The sequence below is a fragment of the Pseudochaenichthys georgianus genome, chromosome 18, assembly GCF_902827115.2.
Source record: "Pseudochaenichthys georgianus chromosome 18, fPseGeo1.2, whole genome shotgun sequence".
In the NCBI taxonomy this organism is placed as follows: domain Eukaryota; kingdom Metazoa; phylum Chordata; class Actinopteri; order Perciformes; family Channichthyidae; genus Pseudochaenichthys; species Pseudochaenichthys georgianus.
In genome coordinates, this window is record NC_047520.1 from 10,865,143 (window position 1) to 10,877,729 (window position 12,587).

Genomic DNA, 12,587 nt, shown 5'->3' on the forward strand with positions numbered 1-12,587 from the left:
CAAGAATTAGCTAATCCATGGTAGGAGAAAATGGCAGGTTAAGGTTGATGTGTATAATTGAATACATTAGTCATATCAGCTTTACAAAGCGTGACAGGCTCATGGCTTTTTATCCGTCTGTGTTGTTTTGTAATTTTTTCTGCTCTCTAGTGGCTAAAAATCATTGAATGCTGCTTTAAGCTAATTATGCCATAATATCTCCTGCTGACTTAAATGTGGACTCACTAAGCATGTCAGAGCACCGAGTCACATGACTTCTTTTAGCGTTAAAGAGCTTTGACCATGACATTTCCATTAAAGCCTCTCATTCACAATGCCCACAAAGTAATGAGAGGATCCAAATGTTATGGAACTCAGTGAGGTAAAAACAGCTTGATGGAAAGGAGGGAAAATCTGAATGAGCAGAAATTAAGTGGGATGAAATCAAGAAGTAAGAAGGGCAGCAGAGTGGGGGTGGGGGTGTGTCGATTATAGGGTGAGAAAGAAGCAGTGAAGACGGGCAAATGAAAGCCACAAAATGAAGGAAGAAAAGGGAGACCAAGATGGCGAAGGGAGAACAAGAGAGGAGGAGGAGGGACGAAAGGATGAAGGGATGGATGATGAAGGGGTGGGGTGTGAGGGTTCAGTGCAGGAGGGTGGTTTTGGGTGACAGGCCTCATTGAATAGACCTCTATTCTCCCCTCTGCTGGCTTCTCTTCTCATGCAAAGCAGGCCTGTTCAGCCTCCCAGCCATCCGTCACACAACAGAAAGACCATGGCAGGCCCTTTACGAGCCTCACACTCGCATAATCCTCCCCCCCACCATCTCTCAACCCCACAATCCAGCACCCAACAGGGGGTGGAGTGGGTAACAGGAGTGTGCGTGTGCGTGTGTGTGTGTGTGTGTGTGTGTGTGTGTGTGTGTGTGTGTGTGTGTGTGTGTGTGTGTGTGTGTGTGTGTGTGTGTGTGTGCGTGCGTTGGGCAGTTGGGGGATGGGCACCGGGGGTGTCTTCGCCAAGAAGGGCCACCTAGGCTGAGTGTGGGACAAAAAAAAAAAAAAAAAAAAGCAGAAACGTAACATGTTTTGAGGCTGCATGGACGTCATATTGGGACACCGGGGAGGTTAGGAGGGGTTAACCTGCCTGGGACTTAAGGTGTGTGTGTGTGTGTGTGTGTGTGTGTGTGTGTGTGTGTGTGTGTGTGTGTGTGTGTGTGTGTGTGTGTGTGTGTGTGTGTGTGTGTGTGTACAAGTTAATGACAGCTGGAGAGAGAGCAGTTTTTATTAGTGTTATTCGTGCTGATGCAGGACGCATATTCACTACTGTGCATGACAATGCTGCATACATACATACAGAGGACTGGATGTTTGTATATATGTGTGTGTGTGCGTGTGTGTGTGTGTGTGTGTGTGTGTGTGTGTGTGTGTGTGTGACATTAAGCCTGTCCTCACTACTTCAGAACTGTTTAAAGGTTAGTCATTGGTTATAGGGTTAAGGTTAGACTTATGTTTAGGTTGGGGTTAGACACGTTGTGACAGTTAGCGTTCTGGACTAGGGAATGCGTCACATATAATTAAAGACAATTAAAAGACAAATGTGTGTGTCTTGTGTCCTGTTGTGCTACATCCTATAGAGTTGTGCTTTCAAGCTGTGTAAAGATGACACTTAGTTGGTGACTTCAGAATTTTTCAACATGGGCTTTATTTGTTTAAATGTTTTGGGGTTTAAAAGGCTAAATATTAAAAAAAAAAAAAAGTGGTCCAGTTAAGTGAAGGCACTGTAATAAATGTGATCACTTTTATTTGATGTGCATTAATGCTGTTGCCCAGATATATAACATATTACAGAACTCAATACTGGAAAAACTTTAAATTTAAATGGACACAAAAACATGGAAAGTAGGGTCCAAGTTAAATGATTTGTAAACTTTACCAGACTCACATAGTCTGGTTTGAAAATATGCTTTGTTGAACCTGCTGCAGGTGTTCAGTTCTCTTTAAAATAAAAACACAATACATGAAAATTGCAAAAGACAGAAATTATGTTTATTCTCTATTACTATAACATCTTACTGACTTTGCTCAATTCATGGCAGAGCTGTGTGTTTGGAGTTTTCTGCCACAGCCTGGCCAGAGAAATATCTTTGAGGAGGGAAATTAGTGCATTTTTACTCTTACTTTATTTTTTCTGATCACCTTCACACAAATCCTATAATTTGTACCAATTAGGAACGAGGAACTGCAAAGGAAATACAGAGTGAAAGTGACAACACCCACTCAGTCAAAGAAGTACTTCCTGCTGTGAGGCAACAGCAACATGACAACTATATGTACTATAATAAAGGAAGGACAATACAGTATGTAGATTTTGACCTGGGAAATTGTCTGATATTGATGTCATTCCTGATATCCTGGGCTTAACACACGTGTATATATATAGTTCTCTCCAGCATACATCTCTCTAATACCCCCCTACTGTACTGTAACTACCACTCAGCCTAAGGCTACAGATAAATCATTGAACCACTTAAACAAATTCATGAATTCTGAGTCCATCTGGGACTGACATAAAGCAGTCAGGCCTTTGACAGAGTGGGTGGCCCTCATATTCACACCCTGGAGGGCCCCAGCACAACTACAGTCTGTGTACTGTGCAGCTCCACTGCGGCACATTAACCATTGCTCAAGGGCACTGCAGTGGTGGTAATGAGGGAGATGCAAGCGCTGTTCTATTGATATGTATCCTGTCATTTGGGAAATTGAACAGGTGGCCCTCTTAAATGTTTATATAAAAAAAAGGACCCCTTAAATATAGATACCCCATTAACATTGTATCTAGAACTATGTTTTACACTTCTGTAGTCTTAGTTATGTAAAAGTGATGTATTTTTAAACACGTTATACATACAATGCATAATTTCTAAAATAGAAATCGTATGTGCTTATCAGAGCATAGCATACACACACGAGAGAAGTGAAGATCGCATGTTATAAAATCGCAGATTCCTATATATGATATACAAAATAATGTACAATAACTGATTATTTTGGGAATTGTGAGGTTCCAGTCTCCCGTTTATTTGCAAGCACTTTTTCCTGGGTCTAATACAAATGATGTAGCCTATTAACCAGTGACAGATGGACACCTGAACCAATATACCGTGTTAATATAATCACATGATATATTTTGTTGGATAATATCTATGTTACATGATGTGTGATCCTCAACACTGACACACACAGCATCTATGCCTAAGAGGAGCTCTCCGCACAGGACGTGATGCGGTGAACCTGAGTGTAACGCAGTGATGGACAATGTCTCCCTCTAGTGGCGGGAAAGTTTATTACACCCGAGACCCAGAATCCATGTTTATTTTTCTCATCCAGCTTTCAGGACTAGGATAACATTTTCTTTATAATACTATCGGTTTTAAATACCGTTATAGCCAATTGTAGGAACATCTTAAATATGAAAACGTACATGCAGCCATTCTCATGTAATGTAGCGCATTGGTACTTATGGTTTAACCTTTAAACCTTTAATATTGGGAAAGCATTCCATGGTTTTATGCACAATGGCGTCACGGTTGTCAGTAAAAGGATGCGTTACGCCTCTTAAACTAAATTACGGCTCTAGTTTTTTGGCATGAACATATTTTTCTCGTGGGTTATTTGTTACATTTCCCCGTTATGGAAAACTTTTTATCAGTTTATGGGACAGATTCTTTTAATAGGACTTAATTTTTTAGATATATACCCCGTTATCAATGTTCAATTGGGCATAAAATCGATTGAGTTTGTATACCGTATACAAACTTTAGAAGGTCGTTGTGACGTCAGAGTCGAACAGCTGTACAGGTCCTAGTGAGGTTACAGGGGATGTTTAAATGTTCTACTTTATTTATACAAGTGACTAAAAGGATAAGACACTGATATACAATTAAATGTTTATTGCGGAAAGACAACCAGTATTGACATGCTAAAATGTTTTAAATACCAGGATGAAAACTACTGCAACCACTGGTTCGATGCAGCTTATAATGGTAGAGCAATAAAGTTCACGATATAAATAATATTTCCGCGGTGCCTGAGACCAACATTTGGCATATTAACTGTGCAGGAAAAAAGCATCTCAAATGAAAACCTCAGTGGGTTCATGGTTTTTAGCGCAGGAAGTTCGGACCAAACCTCAGAGCAGCCAATCAGCGACAGCTTCGCAGCACAGGTGGGCGGGGCTCTAAAACCAGTGCTTCGGCTGTGATCTTAGTGTATATTCATTAAATACTAGCCTTTCCACAAAGGGTTTGGCCATATCAGCTTTCATGCTATTCAACAATGCAGAGGCCAGTTTACACTGATAAAGAGGAGAAACCTTTATTTTTTTTAAAGACCATTAAAATAAATACTATACAGAATCCAATGTAGAAAACTTGATACCGGTTCGGTCTCAAAAGGTTAACAATTCCGTAAATTCATCTTAAAAAATAGCACTGACTACACACCTCAAAACATGACGGTTCTCCTACACACCAAACCCCATGACAGGCATTTTAATGAGCGCTTAAAGAGAGGGGGGGAGGGTCTCTATATACTTCATCTGTAGTTTGGTCCTTTCATATCAGCTCAGACTGCACCCCTCCCCAAACATTTTGGCGAGGGAAGTTACAAAAACACTCCGCCACAATATCAGAAAAACGCCAACAAAAAAATCAAGTGTCAAAAAATAAAATCTAAATGAACAATAACTCGAAGATGAATATGGAACGCGCTTGTCAGGGTCGAGAGGCAAAGTCCCCACAGCACTCACCGTTGTTTTTGCCTCCAAACGTCTGATGCCACCAGTCTTCAACTGAATGCTACTTGCCCAAATGACTACAAGTCAAGCAGTTTGTACAATAGCAATTAAAATATATATGTGAAACAGCAGTAAAGGATCGAAACGGTAAACCACTCAATCATGTTGGATTTTACTATATAGGTCTTTTTATTGAATATGCCCCGTGTACTCTAGCCCCAAAACCTTTTCTTAACATGATCATGGATACGAGCAAAAAGGCGCTTTTCAGTACACCGAAGGTTGTTTAAATACTGATCTGGTCAAATGCAGCACTTCCCATTCCATTAAGATCATTTGTGTGTTAAGTCCAAACTGAACTGCAGCCTAACCTAACGTCACCAGGCAGTGCAGACCTGGTGACGGTGCGAGGTGCAAATCAGCCATATTTAGCAAAAGTGTCGATGACTGTCAGAATGTTATCAATTGAGCCGGGTTGTTATTAATGTTAAGATTTTTCTAACAGCAAGAGCCAAAATACTTTTGATCATCAACTTGTTTAGGAGTTTTAATGTGCTTTTGGAAACGCGGTTATGTTTTTGCATGTCTGGGACCCGGTTACAAACTGATTTGGATGACGTTTTTGTCCTCAGTTTGCAAAAATATATTTTATTCAATGCTTTTAAGGTTTATACGCGGGACTAGCTGCAGAAAAGAATTGAGGTGCCAATATTAGGTAATGGACTATGGCAAGCAGATGAGGCAGGTCAGTAATTCATCCTTCCAAAACGACCGATAACTTTTTCAAAGGTTAGGAAGGAATAATGGCCACATTCTTCCTTTCCTTAGAATGTAGAGGGTAAAGTCATTGTGGAATTTAGCAAAAGGAAGTTCTCAGAATTCAGATCGTATAAGAAACAAGGTTTGACTGCTAAAATAGGTGGAGGGGGTGGCAAAGGGCGCATGGAGTAGTCTAGATAAGATCGGCCACATTCATGGGCATCTCCTCGACGGTGGTGTTGTAGAATGTCTCAATGTCCCTCAGGGTTCGCTTGTCGTCCTCAGTCACCATGTTGATGGCTACACCCTTTCTGCCAAAACGACCACCGCGACCAATCCTGAATAGAAAATAATAAGATCAGTTTAAATTGAAACAATACAAGAGCATGGGGCTGATCTAAACAGTAAAAAAAGTGCATTTGAAATACCCATGTCAATGTTATTATTTAACATTAACACCTTCTCACCTGTGGATGTAGTTCTCCCTGTTGGTCGGCAGGTCGTAGTTGATGACTAGGGACACCTGCTGAACATCAATACCTCTGGCCTGAGGAGAAACATAGTGAACATTAATTACAAGCTATAGACAAAAGGAGTAGACACGACTGCGGTCAAGGGCCAACTCTACACTGTATACAAATCACAACTTTTGGTAGAGGTTAAAAAAGTATTGCTTTAACTGAACTACTGCCAGGTAAACACATGTGTTCAATCAAAGTTAAGTGCACAAAATGATTAGACATACAATCTAAACATTGAAAGACAAGTAGGTAGGTAGTGTATTCCGCCAATTAGTTGTGAGTCAAGGACTAGAGCCAAGCTACAGTGGAGGGCAGAAAGCTTCTCTACCAAGGAACATTCAGTCCCACTCCATCACTGCAGATGGGAGGAGAGGGAACCCTGGACAGCACAGAACTCTGATACAAAGCTAACCTGAATTTGTAAAGAGAAAAGGTCTGTGCATTTATTGTACATACCAGCAGGTCAGTGGTGATCAGGACTCGACTGGAGCCAGAGCGGAACTCCCTCATAATCAAGTCTCTCTCTTTCTGGTCCATGTCACCGTGCTGAAAGAAATCAGGGGACATCAGTAAGACAGACAATGAAAAGACATGAACCAGCAACATGGCATGAAGATTCCAATCGGGAGCACAATTGACTTTTTTTTCACAGGACAAATAACTTGTATTGTTAGAATGCAAGTAGTTCAAATGATTAGACATAGAATGACAAGTAAGGAGTGTATTCCGCCAATTAGTTGTGAGTCAAGGACTAGAGCCAAGCTACAGTGGAGGGCAGAAAGCTTCTCTACCAAGGAACATTCAGTCCCACTCCATCACTGCAGATGGGAGGAGAGGGAATCCTGGACAGCACACCGTATATCCGGGTGTTTTGATGTGGAAAAGTGGATGATCTTACCAGAGCAGACACCGTGAAGTCTCTGGCGTGCATCTTCTCAGTCAGCCAGTCCACTTTCCTCCTTGTGTTGATGAAGATGACCGCTTGTGTGATGGTCAGGGTTTCATACAGGTCACACAGCGTGTCCAGCTTCCATTCCTGAGAAACAACCGCAAGGTCAGACACAGCCAAACTGAAAAATCATTTTCTTTTAGGACCCTCATGGTAGTTTAGTTATGCGTGATTATGCTTGTACATATGTTTACACTAGCTGATGACTCTTTTGAGCGTGATGGCTGCTGTATTCAGAAGTGAAGTAAGATCACGTCTCTGGATCCCTGCTGCATTGAGCACCCAGGCTAACAAAACGCCAACCTGAGTTACAATACAGCATGAGGAAACCGAGTCAGTTGACACGCATGGTTATCATCATTATACAGCAGGTCTCCTGAGTGTTTGTAGGTGCCACCATGTGTTACGTTTGAGTTCAGACATTCTAGTAAGCGAGAGCAATATGAATGGACCGACTAGTTAAAATTAACAGGGAAGTCCATTGATAACCTCCACACTTTACTTTCAGTGACATTTAAGGGTCAAGTATTTGTCTAAAAAAATATAGATTTTTAACATTTCTCCGTCATTTTCTTCGAATGCTGACTAACAGCGATAAATGAAACGTTTCTTCACCTCTTTCTCCACATTGATGTAGAACTGACGGATACCCTCAAGGGTCAGCTCTTCCTTCTTCACCAGGATTCTGATGGGTTCACGCATGAACTTCTTTGTGACCTCCAAGACATCAGCTGGCATGGTGGCCGACAGTAGGACAACCTGAAAACGGACGAGAGAAACGGGTTAAAATCGGAATGAAAACAAAAAAACTGATCAATAAAGCCCATCTAAACATTGAAAGACAAAAGGGATGTATTCCGCCAATTAGTTGTGAGTCAAGGACTAGAGCCAAGCTACAGTGGAGGGCAGAAAGCTTCTCTACCAAGGAACATTCAGTCCCACTCCATCACTGCAGATGGGAGGAGAGGGAACCCTGGACAGCACAGAACTCTTATTTAACGCAAACCTGACACTGTCTCTGGTAAATTACAGAAAAAATTCAAAGCTCTCACCTGTGTGCTGCTTGCCAGTTTCTGGAAAATCTCATAGATCTGGTCCTTGAACCCTCTACTAAGCATCTCGTCGGCCTCATCCAGAACAAACATTTTGATGTACTTGGCAGCTGTAAAGAAATGCAAATTAAATAAATAAACCAGAATGAACACGGTGTATCTAGTCTTAGTTGATTGTTTCAGGTCTGATGCAAGAAGGGTTTGATTAGTCGCAGGGAAAAACAGGAGCTGTATTCAGAAGTTAAGTATGATCACGTCTCTGAATCTCTGCTGTACCGAGGGCTTAGGCCAGCAAAACGCCAACCTGAGCCACAGCACAGCAGGAGAAACAGAGTCAGCTGACACGCATGGGTTTCATCATTATACAGCAGGAATTCTGATAAACGATCGCCCACCTTTAAATTAATTTAAGCATATGCGACTACAGTTGACTGTGTAAGGACAGGTGTCATACTAACATTTCAGTAAAATAAAGACAGATCAGCACCTTAACACAATTGTTTCCTGTATGACTTACAGAGGTTTTTGCGACTCAACATGTCGAAGACGCGGCCGGGGGTTCCCACCACAATGTGAGGGGCTTCAGCTTGCAGTTTCTGCACTTCATTGCGAATGTTGGTCCCTCCGATACAAGCGTAGCAACTGGCTCCCATGTAATCGCCCAAGGCCAGAACCACCTTCTGGATCTAAATATGGGGAAATAAAGTATTTTAATGGCCATCAAATGAATAGTAAATGTAAATAAATGTCAACAATGGTGTCATGCTGGATGGAGGTAAAACCAGTTTTATATTTGCCACGGAAGTACATTAAAAAATATTTAGGTTGAAGACCAAGACCCAGATTATTTTCCAGGTAAGGCTAAGTATAATGACTGTAATATGTATCCATTATTGTGCAATTTTTTTGAGAAGGTCCCCGTGAAGTAAATGTCATTAATTGTTATAGTCAGCATCTGGTGCTTAGTGCTGTAAAAGCAGGGCATTTCATTTTAAACCAAAAGCACATAGCTTCAGGTACAAGTGCTATTAGTTCCTTCTTTTAGGACCTTCATGGCAGTTTAGTCATGCAGATCTATTCGTTTACACTAGCTGATGACTCTTTTGAGCGTGATGGCTGCTGTATTCAGAAGTGAAGTAAGATCATGTCTCTGGATCCCTGCTGCATTGAGCACCCAGGCTAACAAAACGCCAACCTGAGTTACAATACAGCATGAGGAAACCGAGTCAGCTGACACGCATGGTTATCATCATTATACAGCAGGTCTTCTGAGTGTTTATAGGTGTTAAGCAGCCAGTAACTCTTGAACGCAAACGGCATTAATTAGTCTTTGTATTCGATCCGTTTCATTCATCTATGAAACCAGCTCCCAAAATAATCAAGTCTTTAAAATTAAAACTTCATTGCACATCTCTTTTTTTAGCTAAATGTAACTGTTTGCAAGCATACCTGCTGAGCCAGCTCCCTAGTGGGAGCCAGGACTAGAGCCTGAGTGCCTTTCAGCTCCACATCAATCTGCTGGAGGATGGAGATGGCAAAGGTGGCAGTCTTCCCAGTGCCAGATTGGGCCTGAGCGATCACATCGTAACCTTAAAACAAAAACAAAGATATCAAACCTCTGTTGTGTACACAGAAAAACTACTTTTAAAATTACTAACATAGACAAACCCTTTAGTCAGAAACTAATGGATGCAAATAAAAAGTTATACAGACTTTGGCACAAGTGAAGAATTCCCTTTTATGAATGAGATGTTGGAACAATATCCGCTAGGGCTGTCAAGCATTACTGACAGCCGGCACACAAAAAAACACACCCCTAAAAAGCTGGAATATTTTTTCTAGCCTAGAAAGTCAGAGTACACAGACCTAATGTTTATAAACAAAAGAAACATTGAACAACAAAATGTTGAACAAGGAAAGGACAAGCCTTACTTACCCTTGATACAAGGCATAATGGCTCTCTGCTGGATAGCAGAGGGCTTCTCAAAACCATAGGCATAGATTCCTCTGAGGAGAGCCTCACGCAGAGCCATCTCATCGAAACTGTCCGTGATCTCGGTCCAGTTGCTCTGGAAGGGATAAGACAAACACAATATTAATCATGAGTCTACAGAACATGAAAAAGGGTTTGCTTACAATTATGTATAATCAGTTTGTACCATGCACCTATGGTAGTTTCAGCGTATTTAAGTCTTATAGTGGCCTGTTGTGCACTCACCTCGATGACCCCATCGGGCTCCATGCCTTCCGGGCCATTCTCTCTGAGAACGAGAAAACAATAAAGTGTGTTAAGCCTTGCAAACTTGAATCGTTAACACATTTTAACGTAAAATTATTTTTATGAAATATTGTCAATTCAAACAATCAAGGAAAATGTGGAGTCATGTTATAAATGTGACTGCATTGTTTAAGACATGGCTTTAAAAGAAAATTCCCTTTTAAAGCCAATTATGGTCTCCACCCTTTTCCACCACCAGATTACACAATACACATTCTCCAGTCAATCAGACGATTGTGTTCCATGGTCACGCACACTTCTACCGACTAATTGCGACACATTTATTTTCTGTGCCGATAGATTAACTCTCTAAAAACACAATGTTTGGCTAAATCCTCGTGCGTGTACGCAAACGCCTTTTCTCCCGTCCGCCATTTCTACTGCATTCACTCAAGATGGTCGATTCTACTGTCGGGCTGAAAAAGTCGGAAGCCAGTCGACAGGAATGGCGGCCTAATCAAGTAGAATAGCATTGTAGCTTTAAAAAACCGACATATTTTAGACTTTAACTTACTACAATTAACGATTGTTTTGGGGGGGAAATGGTTCCCATGTCAAATTTGCTATTGGAAAGAATAAAAGGCTCGGCTACCTCTAGCAGGGCCGCAATAGCCACTGCCAACAGGCCCTGCGCCTCTTTATGTGGCCTTTTAATAACTCGTAGCCAGTGAAACCCCTCTGATGTGTGTGTGCCCACACAAACAATGCATTTGTTTCACGAAGCTAACGCATATCACCTCGTTAGCATATGCTAACGGAATTAACCAGCCTACGCTACCGGCATTGTGCGCATCCCCTCGATTAGCGCTGCGCGGCCATGTGCGCCCGTCGTATGAACTGAACAAATCTCTTTACATTTGCTGCGTTAACTACGAGATACGTTCACCATGTTAACACAAGCCGTTCATTACACCGTACTAATGTAAAATGTGTTAGTTATCATAATAGTGGAAACGGAAGCTTCTGGAATATAAATTGAGGCCTAGACCAGACGCACTCACGTGCTACGCAAGGCGCCGGTTGCCATTTAATTTGCTTCAGCGACGTTCAGGACCAATAGCAAAAGCCATCATTAGTACCACCAAATAAACGTGACACGATTTACGGGGTAAAATAAACATATTGGACGTAAAATAGTGAGTTTTAACTCGAGTCGTCATATTGTTTTATTAAATATGAAGAGCTGTGACGTTAGTCCGAGGCAGGCTATCGTTAGGCCTAACCGTTGCCGAGCAAATAAACCGTAAGATGTTTCGTTTAACGTCTACATTCCACATAGTCGTCGATAAGAAAGACGAACACACCTACGTTAACAGATTAATCGTACTCTAAAATCGTGAAACGCACACAAAACCATAAAATCGTTTCCTACCTATTGTCATATTCAGCCGACATTATTCCAAAGAAAGAAACTGCGGCAGAGATGTGTTATATACGTTGACAACACACAAAGGGGCCTTCTCATTGCAACAGATCCCCGTCACTTAGCTATAAGCCCGCCCACGGACACTTTTGATTGGTTCAATTTTACGTCACATAGGGGTAGGCGGGTCGTAACGTCTTTAGTGGCGCATGATTTTGCCCGCGTTAGCAGGCCAGAGGGGCGGTGTTTATATGTTACGAAAAACTGTATGGGGCAAATCAAGCTGCTTCTCCCGCGATACGCTGTAGAACAAAGTTAAGGTTCCCCATTCCTAGACCAGCCATTCGTCAACGCAGACAAAAGGCCGTACCTAGGGTAGAATTATTTTTTGTTTTCATCTGAACCATATTTCCTTACAAATAAGTGACAAATCTTATGACCACTGATATATGATGCAAAGTGTGAAACTGTATGAGTCATGTGTAGCATATTTAACACAAGGAAAAAAGCTGGATTTATGGTGTATGACTCATGCTGTCTGCAATAAGTATTTTATAGAATATGTCCCTAGATACAACTGTATCTAGGGATATTGGCAAACATGAATTGGTATTCATTATGCTATAAATTATAATAAAGCATAATGAATGCCAATTCATGTTTGGCATGTATTGTGAATATGACAACAGGCTTTCAGGAATACTCAGTTCAAACTGTCCTTAACATGGACTGTTTATATAAGGGTCCATAGCAACATTAAAGGCAAAATAAAAAACAAATGTAAATAATATCTTTGCTCACTGTAGCTTGTTATAATAAAGATTACATGTTCAGAGTACTGAATGATAAGTGTGATCTTAAGAACAGAATTTGAGTAATAGACTTCATTTGA

The 12,587-nt window shown here is 41.2% G+C and overlaps 1 protein-coding gene and 3 non-coding genes across 4 annotated transcripts; all 4 read right to left on the reverse strand.

Annotated features, from left to right (window-relative positions):
* Positions 1–4,933: 4,933 nt before the first annotated feature.
* eif4a1a (eukaryotic translation initiation factor 4A1A) lies at positions 4,934–11,771 on the reverse strand. The gene is made up of 11 exons (XM_034105711.2): positions 11,705–11,771; positions 10,273–10,315; positions 9,991–10,123; positions 9,504–9,643; positions 8,572–8,740; positions 8,055–8,164; positions 7,618–7,761; positions 6,952–7,089; positions 6,510–6,599; positions 6,000–6,079; positions 4,934–5,870 (listed from the first exon to the last, which is right to left on the reverse strand). The coding sequence occupies exons 1-11, from the start codon at positions 11,725–11,727 to the stop codon at positions 5,726–5,728; spliced, it is 1,215 nt and encodes a 404-aa protein (XP_033961602.1). The 5' UTR covers positions 11,728–11,771; the 3' UTR covers positions 4,934–5,725.
* Positions 7,231–7,369, reverse strand: LOC117464128 (small nucleolar RNA SNORD10). Its single transcript, XR_004554022.1, has one exon. It is a non-coding gene; the product is annotated as a small nucleolar RNA SNORD10 (small nucleolar RNA).
* LOC117464126 (small nucleolar RNA SNORD10) lies at positions 8,284–8,421 on the reverse strand. The gene has a single exon (XR_004554020.1). It is a non-coding gene; the product is annotated as a small nucleolar RNA SNORD10 (small nucleolar RNA).
* Positions 9,175–9,313, reverse strand: LOC117464127 (small nucleolar RNA SNORD10). The gene has a single exon (XR_004554021.1). It is a non-coding gene; the product is annotated as a small nucleolar RNA SNORD10 (small nucleolar RNA).
* Positions 11,772–12,587: the final 816 nt, after the last annotated feature.

Coding starts and splice junctions, on each gene's coding strand:
- eif4a1a (XM_034105711.2), bottom strand. CDS start 11,727: ATGTCGGCTGAATATGACAATAG. Junction 10,316..11,704: donor TCGGCTGAATATGACAATAG/GTAGGAAACGAT, acceptor TCTCGTTCTCAG/AGAGAATGGCCCGGAAGGCA. Junction 6,080..6,509: donor TGATCACCACTGACCTGCTG/GTATGTACAATA, acceptor GTTTCTCCTCAG/GCCAGAGGTATTGATGTTCA.